The 22,156-nt window shown below is 42.0% G+C and overlaps 1 protein-coding gene across 2 annotated transcripts; it reads left to right on the forward strand.

Annotated features, from left to right (window-relative positions):
- Window positions 1–11,054: 11,054 nt before the first annotated feature.
- LOC110523662 (protein phosphatase 1 regulatory subunit 3C) lies at window positions 11,055–14,672 on the forward strand. 2 transcript variants are annotated; one of them, XM_021602557.3, is made up of 4 exons: window positions 11,055–11,107; window positions 11,517–11,798; window positions 12,836–12,913; window positions 13,028–14,672. In XM_021602557.3, exons 3-4 carry the CDS (start codon window positions 12,900–12,902, stop codon window positions 14,046–14,048), a joined length of 1,035 nt encoding a protein of 344 aa, XP_021458232.3. In that variant the 5' UTR covers window positions 11,055–11,107; window positions 11,517–11,798; window positions 12,836–12,899; the 3' UTR covers window positions 14,049–14,672. The 2 variants fall into 2 exon arrangements, with proteins under 2 accessions (XP_021458232.3, XP_021458233.3); XM_021602558.3 differs by lacking the exon at window positions 11,055–11,107 and having other exon boundaries at window positions 11,590–11,730.
- Window positions 14,673–22,156: the final 7,484 nt, after the last annotated feature.

Genomic DNA, 22,156 nt, shown 5'->3' on the forward strand with positions numbered 1-22,156 from the left:
TTAGCAAACAGGGGCACCGGAAAACGTTTGGCGAGGCAACATTTGCCACAGCACTTTTCAATCAGGCGCCACACCACTTTGATTTAGTTTAATCAAATATATAGACGCAATGCGTTAAAAAGAGGGACAGAGTTATGTTTTTTATTGTACCAATTTTGTCATGATTTGTCTAATTGCACACAATTTCTCTGTCCTTCACATCGGAATGCTGCTGCAGGCTCTTTGCTTTCTTAACCAATGATTTATATATGCAATAGATGACTTACAGGGGGCTCTGTTTTGAAGCCACCATGCTTCCATCTTGGCACTCCTCCACCGTTGTAAAACATATTTTGGAAGCTGTAGAAATGCATTTATTAAAGTATACATTTGTTTTTGCCACGTTTATTCTATTACAGACTCCTTAATGCATACTTTTAAGTGATATTGTGTGAGCTAAACATAAAAATAGAACATTTAAAACATGTATTTTGGAAGTTCTAATGTTACCGTCCCCACTACAACAACAAAAACAATTCAATTAATGTCATTTTATCCTTATAACATTTATTTTAAATACTGTAGAATTCCATTAATTCCTATGAAACACGGTTTCCGTGTGAAACTCGGTCTAGGGGGCCCCCCCCCTGGGTGCACGTTTTGGTTGTTGCTCTAGCACTAGATAGCTGATTCTTATAATCAAATCTTGACGATGAGTTGGTTATTTGAATTAGCTGTGTAGTGCTAGGGCAAAAACCAAAATGTGCACCCAGGTGGGGCCCCAGGACCAAGTTTAGGAAACTTTGCCATGGAGGATTGCTTCTTCTGGGGCCTGCCAACATGGCCAACCAGTAGCGTTAAAGCATTTCACTGGCCAATACACAGCATCATCAATCCAGGGTTTATATTCATCATTGGTCTTGACCAATATAATTCACTGAAATAGCAGGTCACGCGGGCCTGCACAAATCTCAAGGTGCACTTTACACTTCCTCTCTGTATTTATTTAGCAAACATGATAGCACATTACTCCTGACAGACACAAGCAAAAACTATTACAAATTTTTTTTGCAGCCCTTACACCTAAACATTTGCTATCTGACATGCTGTATTGGTTTCTAAGCTGACATATGGAATTGTTTTAAAATGGTCAGATCATGGATCATTTAGCTATTGGATTTAGGATTTTAGGACCCATCTAGCACCCCACACAATATCACACCTCCTCCTCCATGCTTCACGGTGAGAACCACACATGCAGAGATCATCCATTCACCTACTCTGCGTCTCAAAGACACAGCGGTTTGAACCAAAAGTCTAAAATTTGGACTTATCAGACCAAAGGACAGATTTCCACTGGTCTAATGTCCATTGCTGGTGTTTCTTGACCCTCTGTTGCAGAGGTAACTGTGGCGGTCCCCATGAGAGCCAGTTTCATCATAGTGGTTGATGATTTTTGTGACTGCACTTCATGAAACTTTCAAAGTTCTTAACATTTTCCGCATTGACTGACCTCCATGTCTTAAAGTAATGATGGACTGTCGTTTCTCTGGTTATTTGAGCTGTTCTTGCCATAATATGGACATGGTCTCTTACCAAATAGGGCTTTCTTCTGTACATCACCCCTACTTTGTCACAACACAACTGATTGGCTCAAACACATTAAGAAGGAAATAAATTCCACAAACTAACTTTTAACAAGGCACACCTGTTAATTTAAATGCATTCCAGGTGACTACCTCATGAAGCTGGTTGAGAGAATGCCAAAAGTGTGCAAACCTGTCATCAAGGCAAAGGGTGGCTACTTTGAAGAATCTAAAACATATTTTGATTTGTTTAACACTTTTCTGGTTACTACATGATTCCATATGTGTCTTCACTATTATTCTACAATGTAGAAAATAGTATAAATAAAGAGAAATCCTTGAATGAGTAGGTGTGTCCCAACTTTTGACTGGTACATTATGTCTGACTTTAAGCACTGCAGTCCGTTTCACGGGCGTAGGCGGGAACAAAGTGATTCATGGCTACATCATGATTAGGGAATGTAGTTTTTGCTGGCTAGACAACATAAATCTCATTTGTGTCTATAGCACTTCCAATTATTTTTATAGAAACAAAGAAGTTGTGTTTATAATGTCTTCCCTCATGCTGCTTTTTAAAAACATTTGTTTATTTGGCCCTGGAATGAGTAGGTGTGTCCAAACTTTTGACTGGTAGTGTCAATTTTTAAGACATATTTAACCGTTTTGGGGCAGGCACAAAACTACCTCCATACTTCCATTCATTTTTTTTCAAACGGTACCAGTTACCTTCAGACGAGTCACGTGACACTTGTGGGGGTTGTAGAGCAAAATGGATAACACTACTGTGCCCATGATTATCTCCCCTTTCCACAGTGGGGAGATTCGGAAGCTAAACAAAAGTGAAAAACACCGCTGTAGCTCGGCCACATTCCACCGCAGATGCGGAAGTCTGCCATAGGCAGATGTGATACATTGAGACGCAGCCCATGAAAACAAAAGCTCTAGCTTAATTTGATGGATTTTGATGGGGATTTTTGCATTATGTTACTTAGATTGATGCATCTGTGTGTCAATAGACTCATGTTTAATTAGGCCTACAGTTGCATAGGGCAGGACTACACGATGTAAAACTGCATAAAGCAAGCTCAGCGTTGTGAGTTGTATTGTCCAATCATGTTGCTTTCTCTGTCTATAGGAAACCCACCTAGTCCCCTTCTTTAAAATATCATTCATAAGAACAAGTACAAGTTTGCTGCAGTTTTACAGGGTTTTCATCCTCCTCAAGGCCAGGAGTTTTTTTTAACAATGTGACCTGATTAGAAAAACTCTGGTCCCATCATAGCCCATATTCAAACTTTTTACAACAGATTTATCACATCATAGAGTATAAGGTCCAAGGTTTTACCTGGTTAGGTTACCAGATCAGGAAAAACAACTGCCCCAGAATGTTCAGTTTGCCACACCACTCTGGGACCTGTGGTGCCATCTGTTAGCAAGCATCTACATCCTGTAAATAGTCAACTTGTTTGTAATGCTCAATAATCTTCCCCTTATCCATGATTTGCAGTAAATCCCCAGTGCCCAGCTAATTGACCCGGAACATCCGTTCCAGACTTTCAGATATGGTCGCCTAAGAATTTTCTTTGTCTTTATAAATCTGGCACTTCTAGTATCACATCTGGTATCACCTCTGGTATCACGTGCCACTGTCAATCTTCTCTATTGAAGGTTGAGATATCAGAGAGCAGATACTCTATCAGCCTTTAGTGAGATTATTTATGCCCCTAGTTTAATTTTGTATAGCTTTGTTGGTGCAGGTTGAAGGTGAAAGGTTCAGCTGTCTCCTCTAATGTCTGTGTCTATTAAATATAATAACCCAGCAATGCTTTGTTCTGGGAAGAGTCTCTTGGATCACAGTGCAATTTACAGTTAATTTATACATGTAAAAAACAAAAATCAATGACCAGTTCTGATATTCAGAGACGGAGTAATCTATCTAGGGATATACGTGGGATAAGACTACTTTTCTCCTATTCTTCCCAGCTATTCGTCATCATTGAAACATACTGTATTGGGAGAGAAAATAATTGTTTTAGCCTAGAACAAGAACCAATTTTTCCCAGGGCATATTAGGCTCAGAGTCTAGCACATAGGCAGACAAGTAGGAAGATCAGCAGACAGATGGATAAACATAAATAATATAGACAGATTGACAGACTAACCTTACTCATAGACTAGGTGTGAGCTCACCAGTGAAAGTGTCCATGCAGTAGACATGCATGCATCAGCCAGTCACTCCGTTGAGACCTTCAGTGCAGCTGTGCTTCTATGTCTGGGGGTGAGAGGTCAGCTGAGGTAAGGTTAAAAATAAAAGGTCCAGTTTAATCTGAATGCAACCAATCAACTCCCTCAAAGATCTTGCCCAGACACACCAAAAAGCCCTGTTAGAAACGTTAAGCTCTTAATAAGCATCAGGTTTTACATGACTAGTTTAACTGTCATAAATAACTACATATCTATCCTAGAAGTCACCCTGGATGAACAGTGCCTTCGGAAAGTATTCAGACTCATTCACCTTTTCCACATTTTGTTACATTACAGCCTTATTCTAAAATTGTTTTTTTTTTTTTATAAAAAAATCCTCAGCAATCTACACACAATACTCCATAATGATGAAGGGAAAACAGTTTTTTAGAAATGTTTGCCAATGTATTACATATAAAAAACAGAAATACCTCATAAGTATTGAGACTCTTTGCTATGAGACTTGAAATTAAGTTCAGGTGCATCCTGTTTCCATTCATCATCCTTGAGATGTTTCTACAACTTGATTGAAGTCCACCTGTGGTAAATTAAATTGATTGGACATTATTTGGAAGGCACACACCTGTCTATATAAGGTTTCACAGTTGATAGTGCATGTCAAAGTAAAAACCAAGCCATGAGGTCAAAGGAATTGTCCGTAGAGCTCAAAGACAGGATAGTGTCGAGGCACAGATCTGGAGAAGGGTACCAAAAAATGCCTGCAGCATTGAAGGTCCCCAAGGACACAATGGCCTCAATCATTCTTAAACAGAAGAAGTTAGGAACTACCAATACTTCCTAGAGCTGGCCGCCCGGCCAAACTGAGCAATTGGGGGAGAAGGGCCTTGGGAGAAGGGAGGTGACCAAGAAGCTCTGGAGTTCTTCTGTGGAGATGGGACAACCATCTCTGCAGCACTCCACCAATCAGGCCTTTATGGTAGAGGGGCCAGACGGAAGTCACTCCTCAGTAAAAGGCACATGACAGCCTATTTGGAGATTGCCAAAAGGCACCGAAAGACTCTCAGACCATGAGAAACAAGATTCTCTGGTCTGATGAAACCAAGATTAAACTCTTTGGCCTGAATGCAGAGCATTACGTCTGGAGGAAACCTGGCACCATCCCTTTGGTGAAGCACGGTGGTGGCAGCATCATGTTGTGGGGATGTTTTTCAGTGGAAGTGACTGAGAGACTAGTCAGGATCGAGGGAAAGATGAACGGAGCAAAGTACAGAGAGATCTGATGAAAACCTGCTCAGAACCTCTGGGGAGACTGGGGAGAAGGTTCACCTTCCAACAGGACAACAATCCTAAGCACACAGCCAAGACAATGCAGGGGTGGCTTCTGGACAAGTCTCTGGACAAGACAAGTGTATCATTTAAACTTTAATTTGTTGGCAAATAAACATGTTTTAATAAAACAGATTAGTCTGTCAATATAGCAAATAAGTAGATATGCCTTGTATTCAAGACAGTTTATTTGCTCCGGAAACCGAGGCGAGTTTACACAGCAGTATGAAGGAACAGTAATGTATGACATATATACAGTAGAAGAAAAATATATTACTAACGTTTATAATATATGATAAAAAATATTAGCTATAGTGGAATAGTTATGTCTGAAACACCCTCTCATCAATCAGAATTATGTAGGGAGATAGGAAAAACACCCCAAATAATGTCTAGCGGTGAAGTATCCCGTTAATTAACCAGAGCTATGCTGCTGTTGTTGCCAGCTAGCCAGCATAAACTAGCTAGCTGGGAAGAGCATGGCTTATCAGGACAACTGACTGAACCGAATCCATTAATCTCCACTCAAGTCTCAGTTGCGCAACATACGTCATCAATTTGGGAACCAGGCGTGTCCATATAGCTGCTCCCATGTTCCCTGAAAACTGGAACATCTGGTTGTTGGGTATTTGGAACATACTAGACAAAGATGGATATACTGACAAGATACACTACATGACCAAATGTATGTGGACACCTGCTCGTCGAACATCAATCAAATTTCAATCAAATTGATTTGTAAATCCCTTTTTACATCAGCGAATGTCACAAAGTGCTGTACAGAAACATCTCTTTCCAAAATCATGGGCATTAATATGGAGTTGGTCCCCCCCTTTGCTGCTATAACAGCCTCCACTCATCTGTGACGGCTTTCCACTAGATGTTGGAACATTGCTGAGGGCACTTTCTTCCATTCAGCTACAAGAGCATTGGTGAAGTTGGGCTCTGATGTTGGGCGATTAGATTTTGCTAGCTGTTGTACATATGTATATTGTGGTGTTTTATATCATCTATTTTACAAGTGTACTGAGAAGTGACTGATTCCAGGTGCATCAGAAACCAATAAAGTGTTGACTTCAACTTCTGGATCAATTCATTCTGATATTCATGAAATGTATTTGGATAAAATAGCTTCAATCTTACTTCTAAAACAAATCATGCAGGGTGTCACAATCGTCGTATTGAGGAGACCAAAGCACAGCATGGTGTGAATGTATGATTTAATGAAAAGACAGAAAAACACAAAGTACACTAAACAAACTAACCATACAACCGTGACCACTATACCCCCCCCCACAAGTGCTAACATGCAACATCACATAGACAATAACCCACAAACCACAATACAAAACAGGCTACCTAAATATGGTTCCAATCAGAGACAACGACAAACACCTGCCTCTGATTGAGAACCATATCAGGCCAAAACACATAGAAATAGACAAACTAGACATACAACATAGAATGCCCACTCATATCACACCCTGACCAAACAAAACATAGAAACAAACAACGCAAATCATGGTCAGAGTGTGACACAGAAAGCTGGTGTTTCATTTAAACTTTAATTTGTTGGCAAATAAACATGCTTTAATAAAACAGATTAGTCTGTCAATATAGCAAATAAGTAGATATGCCTTGTATTCAAGACAGTTTATTTGCTCTGGAAACCGAGGCGAGTTTACACAGCAGTATGAAGGAACAGTAATGTATGACATATATACAGTAGAAGAAAAATATATTACTAACGTTTATAATATATGATAAAAAATATTAGCTATAGTGGAATAGTTATGTCTGAAACACACTCTCATCAATCAGAATGATGTAGGGAGATAGTAAAAACACCCCAAATAGTGCACTTGCTTCCATTCAGCTACAAGAGCATTAGTGAAGTCGGGCACTGATGTTGGGCAATTAGGCCTGGCTTGCTGTCACGTTCCAATTCATCCCAAAGGTGTTCGATGGGGTTGAGGTCAGGGTGCTATGCAGGCCAGTAATGTTCTCCCACCCCGATCTCGACAAATCATTTTTGTCTGGACCTTGCTTTGTGCACGGGGGCATTGTCATGCTGAAGCAGGGAAGGGCCACGAGGTTGAAAGCACAAAATCATCTTGAATGTCATTGCATGCTGTAGCGTTAAGATTTCTCTTCACTGGAACTAAGAGGCCTAGTCCGAACCATGAAAAACAGCCCCAGACCATGGTTCCTCCCCCACCAAATTTTACAGTTGGCACTATGTTTTCGGGCAGGTAGCGTTCTTCTGGCATCTGGTGAAGCGTTATTCATCACTCCAGAGAACACATTTCCACTGCTCCAGAGTTCAATGGCAGCAAGCTTTACACCACTCCAGCTGAAGATTGGCATTGCGCATGATAATCCTAGGCTGCTCGGCCATGGAAAACCCTTTCATGAAGTTCCCGACAAACAGTTATTGTGCTGATGTTGCTTCCAGAAGCAGTTTGGAACTCGATAGTGAGTGTTGCAACCAAGGACAAGAGATTTTACACGCTATGCACTTCAGCACTCGGCAGTCCCGTTCTAGGAGCTTGTGTGGCCTACCACTTTGCGGCTGTGCCATTGTTGCTGCTAGATGTTTCCACTTCACAAAAACAGAACTTACAGTTCACCGGGACAGTTCTAGTAAGGCAGAAATTTGACTAACTTACTTGTTGGAAAAGAGGCATCCTATGATGGTGCCACGTTGAAAGTCTCTGTGTCACGCCCTGGTCGAGGTATTTTGTGTTTATCTTCATTTATTTGGTCAGGCCAGGGTGTGGCATGGGTTTTTGTATGTGGTGTGTTTTGTCCTGGGGTTTTGTTAGGTATTGGGTTTGTGGTTTAGTGGGGTTCTCTAGCAAAGTCTATGGCTGTCTGAATTGGTTCTCAATCAGAGGCAGGTGATTATCGTTGTCTCTGATTGGGAGCCATATTTAGTCAGCCATATTGTTTGAGTGTTTCGTGGGTGACTGTTCCTGTCTCTGTGTTTGTTGTCACAAGATAGGCTGTATAGGTTTTTGTGTTTGTTTTGTGTTTGTTTTGTGTTTGTTTTGTGTTTGTTTTGTGTTTGTTTTGTGTTTGTTTTGTGTTTGTTTTGTGTTTGTTTTGTGTTTGTTTTGTGTTTGTTTTGTGTTTGTTTTGTGTTTGTTTTGTGTTTCTACATTAAAGAACATGAGTAACCATGCTGCATTTTGGTCCGCTCCTCTTTCAACAGACGAACGCCGTTACACTGAGCTCTCCAGTGAGGCCATTCAACTGCCAATGTTTGTCAATGGAGATTGCATGGCTTCGTGCTCGATTTTATACACCTGTCAGCAATGGGTGTGGCTGAAATAGCCGAATCCACTCATTTGAGGCGTTTCCATATACTTTTGTGTATATATAGTGTACATGTCTCTATGCCCGAACAATGGGAGCCATTGTTCACAAAGCAGCACGGCAGGCTCTCTAGCTCCCGACTATCCTTTATTTGGATTGGTGGATACATCTAATCATTGTAATCCTTTTTTGAATATTTGATGAGGATTGTTGACATCAACCGCCTGTATTAAATGGAGAAAGATGCTATGCTACTAGCCTCATGCCATGAATATGCATAGCCTTCTCAAGACAAGTGTTTTTTCTCAAAGTTGCCGGGATATCACGTGTCCTACTTTTATCAGTACACACGTAACAATTTAAGCATTATGAAACGTCTAATAGATCAAGTAAACCTCACATAGCAAATAAGCCATTCATTTTTTTGCTGACCAAATTTGACACTTTCTCATTGACCTCCAAAAACAAATCCTTGCTTGGTGGGTGAAATGTTGGGGTGCCCTTGTTGCTGGGGATTGGAAGTGTCCAGTGTAAGAGAGGCAGGTTGAGGTGGCCAGAGTCAGAGTAGTGCAGAAGGTGTAGTATGCTGAGGCAGGGATGAAAGTGGAGGAGGATGGGTCAAGGGTGAGGGATCCAGAGAGGATCCCTGTGACTAGCAGATCTGTGCTAGCACAGAGGGCTAGGCCAACGAGTGATATATGCTTCAGTAAGGTTGGCTTCTTAGCGTTCATAGCAATGGTTATCAACTGTGCCGCAAAAATGGAACTTAATCATAGAAAATAGATGTAGGCAGCTGCAGAGAAGTGTTTGGGTATACGAGATTTGACTTCAGAAGAGTTACAGGGTGTGTTGAGTGTTGGTGTCCGGTCCTCTCATGCCGTTGGCATGGTGCAGGAGCAGATAGACAGTACAGTGCAGCCGTCTTCAACGACCTGGCCAAGACTTTCGACTCTGTCAACCACCATATTCTTATCGTCAGACTCAGTAGCCTCGGTTTTTCTAATGACTGCCTTGCCTGGTTCACCAACTACTTTGCAGACAAAGTTCAGTGTGTCAAATCGGAGGGCAGGTTGTCCGGTCCTCTGGCAGGCTCTATGGGGGTACCACAGGGTTCAATTCTCAGGCCGACTCTTTTCTCTGTATATATCAATGATGTTGCTCTTGCTGCTGGCGATTCCCTGATCCACCTCTACGCAGACGACACCATTCTGTATACTACTGGCCCTTCCTTGGACACTGTGCTATCTAACCTCCAAACAAGCTTCAATGCCCCACAACACTCCTTCCGTGGCCTCCAACTGCTCTTAAACGCTAGTAAAACCAAATGCATGCTTTTCAACCGTTCGCTGCCTGCACCCGCACGCCCGACTAGCATCACCACCCTGGATGGTTCCGACCTAGAATATGTAGACATCTATAAGTACCTAGGTGTCTGGTTAGACTGTAAACTCTCCTTCCAGACTCATATCAAACATCTCCAATCCAAAATCAAATCTAGAGTCGGCCTTCTTTTTTGCAACAAAGCCTCCTACACTCACGCAGCCAAACTTACCCTAGTAAAACTGACTATCCTACCGATCCTCGACTTCGGCGATGTCATCTACAAAATAGCTTCCAACACTCTACTCAGCAAACTAGATGCAGTTTATCACAGTGCCATCCGTTTTGTTACTAAAGCACCTTATACCACCCACCACTGCGACCTGTATGCTCTAGTCGGCTGGCTCTCGCTACATATTCGTCACCAGACCCACTTGCTCCAGGTCACCTACAAGTCCATACTAGGTAAAGCTCCGCCTTATCTCAGTTCACTGGTCACGATGGCAACACCCACCCGTAGCACGCGCTCCAGCAGGTGTATCTCACTGATCATCCCTAAAGCCAACACCTCATTTGGCCGCCTTTCCTTCCAGTTCTCTGCTGCCTGTGACTGGAACGATTTGCAAAAATTGCTGAAGTTGGAGACTTTTATTTCCCTCACCAACTTTAAACATCTGCTATCTGAGCAGCTAACTGATCGCTGCAGCTGTACATAGTCCATCTGTAAATAGCCCACCCAATTTACCTACCGCATCCCCATACTGTTTTTATTTATTTACTTTTCTGCTCTTTTGCACACCAGTATCTCTACTTGCACATGTTCATCTGATCATTTATCACTCCAGTGTTAATCTGCTAAATTGTAATTATTCGCCTACCTCCTCATGCCTTTTGCACACAATGGATATAGACTCTCTTTTTTCTACTGTGTTATTGACTTGTTTATTGTTTACTCCATGTGTTGTCTGTTCACAGTGCTATGCTTTATCTTGGCCAAGTCGCAGTTGTAAATGAGAACTTGTTCTCAACTAGCCTACCTGGTTAAATAAATATAGGTTCAAAGTAGTGGAATGGGGTAGTGGATTTAGGGAGTCTAGGGTTTGGATTTGGAGTCTAGGGTTAGTTGGAACTGTATTTTTTTATTTGTATTATTTAAAAAAAAATGTTTTATTGTGTGTGACTTTTTTTCCGTTTTGTATGTCAAAGTTTAAATTATAGTCCAGTTGGGGGTGGTAATGCAACATGTTGGATGCCAACTGCCGTTAAACCCCAAAGAAGAAGAATGCCCTGGTATGTAGGGGATCTTGTTTCTGACATTTATTTTTGCCTGCTAGCTGCAACCTGGACTCATGGATGGACATAACATAGTAAATGTAAATATGTGTGTAGTCCAATTATATTATTATATATTTGTTGATGTTCATCATCCATTTCATGTAATATGTTACAAATTACAATTTGTTGTGACTAACGTTAACTAGGTGTCTAACGTTAGGGTTAATGTTAGAGTTAGGGGAAGGGTTAGCTAACACACTAAGTAAGTAGTGAAAAGTAGTAAGTAGTTGCAACATGTCTAAATAGCTCAAATGCTGCAGTTGTCCTTCATTAGATTCAATATGCGTGTTACACGTAATGTACGTTCACGTTATGGAACCATACCAAACATAACATATTTTATTTGATTGTCTCGGATTTACATTTAGCCCATTATGTTACGTCTAGTCTATTAGACCAGTCTGCTACATTAGATTAATTTGATCATGCCACACTTCATTCATACAGGAAGCTCCGTTTGACGAAGGTGGAGACAGGGGACATTTGATTGGTTAAACCACACGGTTCACGTGAAGACTCAACTGCTGGGGGCGCGACTCACGAGTAGGATCTCATTAAATACCCCTTGGATGTCTTGAGAGAACATTCACTTGAGCCGTCGAAAGGGTTGATACTGTAACAACGTTTAGAATGGAAACAACTGGGAGGTGATATTACGAAGGTATTCAGTGTGTTTATTCTCTGTTCTTCAAGCCAATTACAGATGGACTTTATTAGAGTGAATATTCCGTAAGTAACCTACGCTTATTCTTATTTTTTACGTTTATTTTGGCAGGTTTTCACAAATTAGGGCTACTTCGAATGAAATGTGTTTGTCCATGTGTTTAGTTTTTATAGCTCGTTAACTGGGTCGTTCTACGAAAAGTGGCTTTCCTGTCCCACAAGAAGTGTTTGACTGACACAATGTTTTTTTTTGTTTAAATTGAAGTGTTAAGTTAAATTACAAACAATTTTATTTATGTTGTAGAACAGGATCAGTAGCATTAAATTGGCTAATCTCTGGGGTCATGAGTTGAGGTCTAGAGAAAAAAAAAATCTTTAAATGTAAAAATGTTTCTCTTTAAATGTCATAATACAGAAGTAATTAGCTTTTATTTAGTTGACTACTTAACTATTACTAATGTAAAATCATTTCAGGGAATAGCTGCCTCAATTCCATATCACTAATGTTAGCAGCCTTTTTTTTTAATTAAAAAAACGAAATTAAATTCAACATCCCTTACAACTTTTTCCTGGGTCAAATGTTCATTGGAGGCAGGGCCATTTTTTTTTTTTTTTTTAAAGCACATCGTAGGTGTGCGTTCTAGAAATTTGGTCATTTCATGCAAGGCCTTAAGATGTGTCAGTGGTTTAATAGTCAGGGGAAAGGACATTTTAATTGATAAAATCATATGATTAAGTGATTTTATTTACATTTTAAGAATTTTGGTTCAAGCTACAATGGGTGCCATTTTAGCTATGCATCTTGTCTGCAGATTTGTCACAGTCACTGGTGTTTATAGTGTTACCTTCACTGGTGTTACACTAACTTTACACATGCCTATTTTTAAAGTAAGTTATTACTAATCAAAACGGCTTCTTAAAATGTATGCTACATCCTAAACTTCCATAGTGGAGTTTGGGTTTTAATCATCTCAGAAACTCAAATGTAATCTTGTATAAGTGTGTCAGATGCTCATTCCGGTTATTTCTGTCTGTCCATGACATTAGGGTTTTAAGTATCATTATAGATTGAGTATTACATTTGGTGTTTTTCTTGTTCACAGATATCATTCTGGTCTTTGCTAGAACATATTGTTAGCTCTGCTCCATACAACATCCAGTCTGAGAATGAGCTGTACACAGTAAGTGTTCACTAATCCATTGGATCTCACCAACACATTTGTAGATGTTATATATTTTTTTTTGGGGGGGGGGATGCATCCCCATTTCTCAACATTTTCTCCTTCCATCCTCAGAGTGCTTCATGTGTTTGTCGGCCACTCCATACCCCAGCAGTCTGCCATGCCAGTGGACCTCGCCATGCAACTGTGCCAGAGCCTGCCCCTCTGTCGTCTACAGGGTGTGTCCCCGCTGAAGATCCTGAGACCTCACCTTCACACCAGAGACTACCGGTCTCCCAGAGCCAGCCTTCACACTGCTGCGCCGCACTCCTCATCCTCATCCTCCTCCTCCTCCTCCCCAGAGCGGTCTGAGACCAAGAGCTGTGTGCGTAGGAGCAGTGCCAGCCCTAAGAAGAAGCGTGTAGTGTTTGCTGATACTAAGGGGCTGTCTCTCACTGCAGTGCGACTATATATCCCAGACAACTCCTTTTCCACGACCCAGAGGGCTGACTCTTCTTCCCTCTCTAACACCTCCTCCCCTCCTATCAGACCGCAGGGCCTGTGGCCGGGTCCTGCCGGTGGGAAGCAGCAGCTCTTGAGATTAAGTCTGGCCTTCCCCCAACCCATGGCAGACTTCAAGACCTTCCAAGCCCGCCTGCAGGAGGTCCTGGTGCAGCTGGAGAGCTGCAGTGTGACTGAGCGATCACTGAGTGGCACCGTGCGTGTCTGCAATGTCAGCTTTGAGAAGGCTGTGTACGTGCGAGTAACCTTTGACTCGTGGCGAAGCCACCAGGACATCCCCTGTTCCTACCTGCAGCAGCGCTACGGGGCCACTGAGACTGACGTGTTTGCCTTTGATGTTCCCCTCCCCCAAAACCTGGATCCAAGCAAGCGTCTGGAGTTCTGTGTGTTGTTCTGGCCAGGCAGCGGGGCCGCGCTGCGTTGGGACAACAACGGGGGACAGAACTACTGTGTGTGTGTAGAGCCTGAGGGGGCTGGGTATAGTAAAGCCCCGGTACAGCGCCGCATCACCACTCCCCACTCCCTCCAACGTCCCCCCTCATGGCCAAGGAGTGGGGGAACCAGCCTGAAGAGCCCCCTTTACACTGAACTCTCCCACCCCTCAGAAGCCTTCATCAGCCAAAGTTCAGGGTGACTGGATAACTGTCACTTTCTGGTAGAGTGAACTCTCCCTAGTTGGGTCAGGAAGCGAGCCAGCCTTGCCACTTCTGATTCATTCAGGTGTGGATCTAAGTAGCTGTCTCAACTGCCAGCTGGGCAATCTGTTGCTTAGAAAATGTGCAATGTTAAACCTGATTTTAATCTTGAGCGAGGAAGTGACTCATTGAATTGACTGTTAAAATGGAATGACCCCACCTGATGGTAGAGGTTAGGAGGACTACAATGTGTTCCTTTGTAGTGGCCCTTAACGTCCACGGCTCATCTGGGCCCCAACTAATGTGAAATTGATTTGCACCATTGTATTTCTTACAGAATATAGTCCTGTTACTTTATTTTTTTTTACCCATTTCAGTGGGTGAGTTTCCCAGCACCAAGATCATAATAAATTATTATTTTAGTGTATCTAGGCTTCTGGGAAACGTCCAGAGGTTTTTGTTTCTAGGTGTATATGATGCACTAATTGTACAAACTCAATGCCCTCCCACTGAGGCTGGATGCTCTTTATAACTGCCATGCAGACTCCAACTTCAGCCACCCTGACTGGTCTTTGAACAAATGTAATATGTGCTTTGAGTTTTTATTAAACATTTGAAAATAATATTAAGTTCTCATTCTAGTCCTTGCACATATCACTTGTCAACTGCTAAATTGTAATTACTTTGCCACTACGGCTGATTTTTATTGCCTCCCTCCTTACTTCATTTGCACACACTGTACACAGATTTTCTAGTGTTATTGACGTTTGTTTGTAATTGTTTTTGTCGCTCTGCTTCTTCTTGGCCAGGTCGCAGTTGTAAATGAGAACTTGTTCTCAACTGGCCTACCTGGTTAAATGAAGGTGAAGTAAATAAATTCTAACTTTATGGATAGCTAAACAGGCAACATACCACCCTCCAGTTTCCTATACTATTTATTAGACGTCTAAGCTAACCCCTACTATAAGCACGTATACCAAAATGAGCAACTCAAATGAGCCTACTTTGACAAATGTGGATGGAATCGTTGGCAATTCTTTCTGTCACATGAATGGAATGCAGTAGGAACAGGATTTTGTCCAAAGCCGATAAACGGCAGCGTTTTAAAACTAATCAAGTTTTTTAAGTTTTAAAAAAGGGGGTAACATTAAAGTATTAGGACAAACAATACGGCATCAATACACTATCAAACATGTATCAGTCTTTCCACAACAGAGCCATCCTTATGTGTGAGGGTGTGTGTGCATGATAGTGTTAATGTCCGTTTCCTTTTTCATGATCACAATCTTGTGAAATCCAAACCCTCCAAGATGTTCCCAAATAGCTGTCCCTCAATCATTCCAGACCCCTCCCACCCCCCCAGAAGAAATATACAATTAATGCCATTCCCCACCCCCAAGAACCCCGAACTAAAAAGGAAACGACAATGTAAAACAAAATACATTTAAAATCAAGGACAACAAATCATAACAGCAATGCCAACTGTATATGTTTGTGTGCACGTCTGGCACTATTACATGTGTGTTCTTGTATGTGTTTATTTGAAAGAGTGTGTATATGCATGTGTACAAACACCTGCACGGCATCAGCCTCAGGCAAACCGACATTAGTTGTAAAAACACTGCCACTTAGTGTCATTAAAATGTGCTTTTGTTTTATTTAGACTTTTTTTTCCCCTTGATCTTTTGACCATCATTCTCTCTCACACAGCAACTCCACTCCCACTTGTCTCCAATTCCACATACCTTCCCTCAGCCCATCCCATCTATCTATGCTGGGACACCCACTTTGTGTTTCTACGCAACACATATCTTTCAACTGTGCTATGATTAACGTACAATTTAAATCTATCTAATCAAAAGAATACAGATTGCGTGTTGAAGAAATACTTTTAGGAAGAGTATTAGTAATTGACTGACCTGGTCTCTCCAGATCTCCTAACAGTACTATTTCTAGGATCAATTTTAGATCAATGATATGCATTTTCAGCCATTCCTGAACCAGAAACAGGCTACCTGAGGGCAATATCAAAATAAATGGTCTATTGATTCTGTATCCTCACAAAATCTGCAGAGCTTCGATGATTTTATGTCCCAAATATTCAACATTTTGTTGGTGGCAAGGATTCTATATAATTTTAGCTGATAATCACGAAGTCTTGAATCTTGCGTTGTTTAATATATCAACTCATACACCCTGTACCATGGAATCGGTACATCAAAAATCTCTTCCCAACTATTTTGCAATCTGTATGGCACAGTTGTCAACATCCTAACTAATCATGCTTTTGAGTTGTGTCCACATTAGTATATAAGTCAGGTGTGCAGTTTGCTCATGCTTCCACTACCGAACACTATCTAAAGGCTTGATATTGCGCTCTACATCAACAAGTCTCAGATTTCCCTGGGTGTCTTCCTATCTGCCACATCATGCATTCCAAACAGCCTATGTCAATGGATGTTCTGGGTGTAGGAGTGATACAATGGCATGCCTCCACATGAGCCACCTTGACTGACACGCCCAACTATCTGCAGTACTGTTGGGTAATGCTGTAGAGCCTCCGGCAACGTGAACATCAGCTCACTTGGGCGGTAGAAACACAGCAAATGGTTTGTTACCATGGCAGCATTGGATCCTGTGTTTGTTTACATGCTAGGGTGGAGTCACCATGTGTTCGGAATGGAGAGTGATGTGAGTCTGCTTTCATTTGTTCTCTCTTACCCCCCCCCCCCCCCCCCCCCCAGGACTAAAATGTCCTTGGACATAAGATGTTGTGAATTGTTCCAGGTAGATAGGTCAGCCTGAAACTAGTGTGTGGATCTCACACTGTATGGTCATCATGAAAGGGGATGCCATGTGTCATGACCCCTCCCCACAAAACATAAACATGATAGTTCTCTATTTCAAATACAACTCAAAAGGCAGCATGTGTCCACTATTGTATGTTCTGACCAGCATGGACTTGGAGCATTTCATATTATTCTGTATGTATATCCGAGACACTCCATTTAGTATGATATGTGTTTCGTATTGTATGTATTCATTTGTGGATATCCATCAGCCATTTCGTATGATATGTTGCAAATTTGCAAAACGTACAATATTTTATGACTTGGCGAAACCTACTATATGTTATGAATTTGCAAAATGTATGATATGTTACAAATTCTAGCTAGCTGGCAAATGTTAGCTTGGCTAGGGGTTAAGTTTAGGAGTTAGGTTAAATGGTTAGGGGAAGAGTTAGCAAAGTAACTAAAAGTAGTAAGTAGTTGAAAAGTTGCTAAAATGGTAAAGTTGTCAGTGGGCCTCCCGAGTGACACAGCGGTCTAAGGCACTGCATCGCAGTGCCATCACTACAGACCCGGGTTTGATCCCGGGCTGTGTCGGAGAGAACCATGAGGGGGTACACAATTGGCCCAGTTGTCCGTGCTGAGATTCGAACTTGTGTTGTATTTTCCCACCCATCCACCTCGACCAATCACCCCACTAGATTTTGCTTTAAGGTAACCATCTGTCTTATGTAACCAAACATAACATACAGGTATCATACTAATTTGAGAGTCCTGGATTTACATTTACTGTGTTACGTCTGACGTCTGAGACCAGGCTGTTCTGGCAGGCTGGTACAGGTAGGCCTACATGTTGTGGAATGTTCCAAGTTCCAACCTCACAATGAAACGGCACATGCTGTTCCAAAGAACAGAAACACAACATATTACCCAATAATTATGCCAAGTTAAAATGTCTGGACACGTGTAAAGCTCTCCCAATGAAATGTCAGTCGGTGGTCTTTTTCTAAAATGCAGGCCGGTAATTTGTCCGCCAACCAGTCTGCTTCACAGTGCCATTCTGAAAGCTCCCCTGTTGAGTCTAGTGTTGTCCCACCTGAATGCTTCTAACATTTATGAACCACTCGCTAAACAGAGGGTTTATGTTGCTGTGTGAAGTGTTTTTGTCGCTTATTGCTGCCGCTCTTCACCATGACAAGAGGAAGAGGGGGGAACACTCTTTTGTCTGTGAGCTCTTTTGTCAGCAGCACACCTGAGATGGGCCTGGGCAGACAAACAGAGAACTGGTAACATTGCGTTCCACAGTTTGGCAGGTGTTCAAATATGTTGTCCATGTTCCTCTCAAAGTGCAGGACTTGTCACTAGGACATATGAAAACATTGGTTCCCTCTACTGGGGGTTTGAATGTTGGCCTGCATAGTACAATATTTGGGCCCTGTTTGAATTATAATCTCTTTGGCTCCCTCTTTCTTTACTTCCATAGTGGACAGTTATCCAAATAGAGAGACAGTGACACTAGTGCGAGTTTCTCAATCTTGATTAAGTTTCATCTGTTACTTAGTTTATCATCCACACAATCTCAAATATAAATAAATCCAAGAGTACAGTAGAACGAAGTGTGTTACTGGTTGGTAGGAGCGAGTTACTGGCTGGTAGGAGCGAGTTACTGGTTGGTAGGAGCGAGTTACTGGCTGGTAGGAGCGAGTTACTGGCTGGTAGGAGCGAGTTACTGGCTGGTAGGAGCGAGTTACTGGTTGGTAGGAGCGAGTTACTGGCTGGTAGTAGCGAGTTACTGGTTGGTAGGAGCGAGTTACTGGCTGGTAGGTCACAACCAGATATAGTACACAACAGGTAACATCAAAAGCTGACAACCAAATAGATTCAACTCAAAAGTAATGACTTGAAAAGATAAGGTGGTTTTAGTGGGGGAAAGCAATTGAACAAGGAGCTACCTGGAGCACTGAAGGAGCAGTGGTGGGAAAAGTACTAAATTGTCATACTTGAGGAAAAGTAAAGATACCATAAAATGACTCTAGTGAAAGTCACTTTGTAAAATACTACTTGAGTAAAAGTCTAAAAGTATTTGGTTTTAAATATACTTAAGTATCAAAAGTAAATGGAATTGCTAAAATGTACTTACTGTAGGTATCAAAAGTAAAAGTATAAACCATTTCAAATTCCTTATATTAAGCAAACCTGTATTCAATTTTTTTTTTTACAGATGGCCAGGGGCACCCTCCAACACTCAGACATAATTTACAAATGAAGCATTTGTGTTTAGTGAGTCCGCCAGATTCGAGGCAGTAGGGATAACCAGGGATGTTCTCTTGATAAGTGTCAGAATTGGACCACTTTCCTGTCAATATGTAACAAGCACTTTTGGGTGTCAGGGAAAATGTATGGAGTAAAAAGTACATCATTTTTTTTAGGAATGTAGTGAAGTAAAAGTTGGCAAAAATATAAATAGTAAAGTATAGATACCCCAAAAAACTACTTTAGTATTACTTTAAAGTATTTTCACTTAAGTCATTTACACCACTGTGAAGGAGCTATCTGAACTATGTTGTGTGATATCCAGCAGGAGCAGGGTCCACTGTAGGCCTTATTTCCTGTCACACTCGCAGATGAACCTCTCACAACCGTCATTGTTGCCTGAGGATGTGAGAGAAAGAACAATAAGGAGGGTAGAGAAAGAGAGTGACATGGAAAGAGCAAGGTAAAGAGTGTGATGAATACCATGAGCAGTACTATAAATAATGCAGTACATCGCTAATCATTGTCGTGAATAAGGTGAGAGGGAAGGCGACTCTTTGGAGCATCAAGTGACCTTTCTGAGGCTCTGGTCATAGTCATGGGCATAGGACTCGGTGTAAGTATTGTCAATGATGGCCCATCATTCATTGTGCTGCATGGCATCATTGTGCTGTAGCACTTGCCATGGACCTCACAGCACCCGTTGGATGATACCATAGGACACACTAACTCTGAGACAATATCAGAATAACACACACTGACAACACTTTGGTCAGTACTTTGGTGGCAGCAATAAGTAACAAAGAAACAACACTTTAAAGCAAAACCTTCATTGATGTCAAGTCAACACAGATTCATTAGTGGTTGGGATAGAATGTGTGTGGACTGGAATGGTTTTAACCCTATCGCCATATTCCCAACCCTTGTCCCTTGACCCTTAACCCCTGACCTGTCCAGATCGTCCACAGGGGACCAGAGCCTCACTTGCCACAGTAGCATCTGTAGTCAGTGTAGTCCAAGATGGGCCAACTATCAGGCATGGTGCAGGGGATCATGTCTCTGAACTGCCACAGGGCCCTGTTGTTAAGGTTGGTTGCCTGGGCTGTAAGAAAGATGATAAAGGATGGGTCAGATCAGATGAATATAAATATTAAGATTTGACCCCTTTACTTGTTTTCTTCATCCATTGAATACATTTAACATATTCACAAATATTGGATAATGCTAACGAGGATGATGATAATGATCTAGACTTATGCATGACAAAATGCAATTGAAACTGTTGCAGGTAAACTTTCCCGATTATAATTAGATCGTATGAAGCTGCTAGTCACCAACAGAGAGGCCCAAAGCCACAAGGAAAACTGCTTGAAGGGTGTTCATGTTGTCAGCCAATGAGAAGTGAAGTTCTGGACCTACAGTAAATCTCTGAAATAGGGTCTACTTATATTACTTGTAACTCAGCGACCTTGAGGCGCTTTCCAAGACAAACCAGTAGTAGACATTGTGGCAGATACTGTTTACAGGAGAACATGCAGCCCCTCTTTCCAGACACATATGGTCATGTCTTTTTTATTTTTTTTTTATTTAAATTTTTACCCCTTTTTCTCCCCAATTTCGTAGTATCCAATTGTTGTAGTAGCTACTATCTTGTCTCATCGCTACAACTCCCGTACGGGCTCGGGAGAGACGAAGGTTGAAAGTCATGAGTCCTCCGATACACAACCAACCAAGCCGCTGCTTCTTTAACACAGCGCAGATCCAACCCGGAAGCCAGCCGCACCAATGCGCCGGAGGAAACACCGTGCACCTGGCCACCTTGGTTAGCGTACACTGCGCCCAGCCCGCCACAGGAGTCGCTGGTGCGCGATGAGACAAGGACACCCCTACCGACCAAGCCCTCCCTAACCCGGGCGACGCTAGGCCAATTGTGCGTCGCCCCACGGACCTCCCGGTCGCGGCTGGTTACGACAGAGCCTGGGCGCGAACCCAGGGACTCTGATGGCACAGCTGGCGCTGCAGTACAGCGCCATATGGTCATGTCTGAGATTGAGATTTTAGTCATTTAGCAGACGCTCTTAAGCAGAGCGATTGGGGTTAAGTTCCTTACTCCCAGCCACACCTGAGATCGCAGGAGAACATACAGTCCAGTCCAGACAGACACAACTGAGCTTGTCTTGTCTCAAATAAGCTAAGAGAAATTACAGTCCATCATTACTTTAAGATATGAAGGTCAGTCAATCCGGAAAATTTAAAGAACTTTGAAAGTTTCTTCAAGTGCAGTCGCAAAAACCATCAAGCGCTATGATGAAATTGGCTCTCAGAACCGCCACAGGAAAGGAAGACCCAGAGTTACCTCTGCTGCAGAGGATAAGTTAATTAGAGTTAACTGCACCTCAGATTGCAGCCCAAATAAATTATTCACAGAGTTCAAGTAACAGGCACATCTTAACATCAACTGTTTAGAGGAGACAGTGTGAATCAGGCCTCCATGGTCAAATTGCTGCAAAGAAACCACTACTAAAGGACACAAATGAGAATAATAGACTTTCTTGGGCCAAGAAACACAAGCAATGGTCATTAGACCGATAGAAATCTACAAAACACCAGTTTCAATGTCAACAGTGAATAGTTCCTCTGTCCAGTGTCTGTGTTCTTTTGCCCATCTTAATCTTTTATTTTTGTTGGCCAGTCTGAGATGTGTCTTTTTCTTTGCAACTCTGCCTAGAAGGCCAGCATTCCAGATTCGCCTCTTCACTGTTGACATTGAGACTGTTTTGTTTTGCGAGTACTATTTAATGAAGCTGCCAGGTGAGGACTTGTGAGGTGTCTGTTTCTCAAACTAGACACTCTAATATACTTGTCCTCCTGCTCAGTTGTGCACCGGGGCCTCCCACTCATCTTTCTATTCTGGTTAGAGCCAGTTTGCGCTGTTCTCTGAAGGGAGTAGAACACAGCGTTGTACGAGATCTTCAGTTTCTTGGCAATTTCTCGCATGGAATAGCCTTCATTTCACAGAACAAGAATAGACGGATGAGTTTCAGAAGAAAGTTCTTTGTTTCTGG

Source organism: Oncorhynchus mykiss, chromosome 5, assembly GCF_057628025.1.
Source record: "Oncorhynchus mykiss isolate SJ-2025 chromosome 5, ASM5762802v1, whole genome shotgun sequence".
In the NCBI taxonomy this organism is placed as follows: Eukaryota; Metazoa; Chordata; class Actinopteri; order Salmoniformes; family Salmonidae; genus Oncorhynchus; species Oncorhynchus mykiss.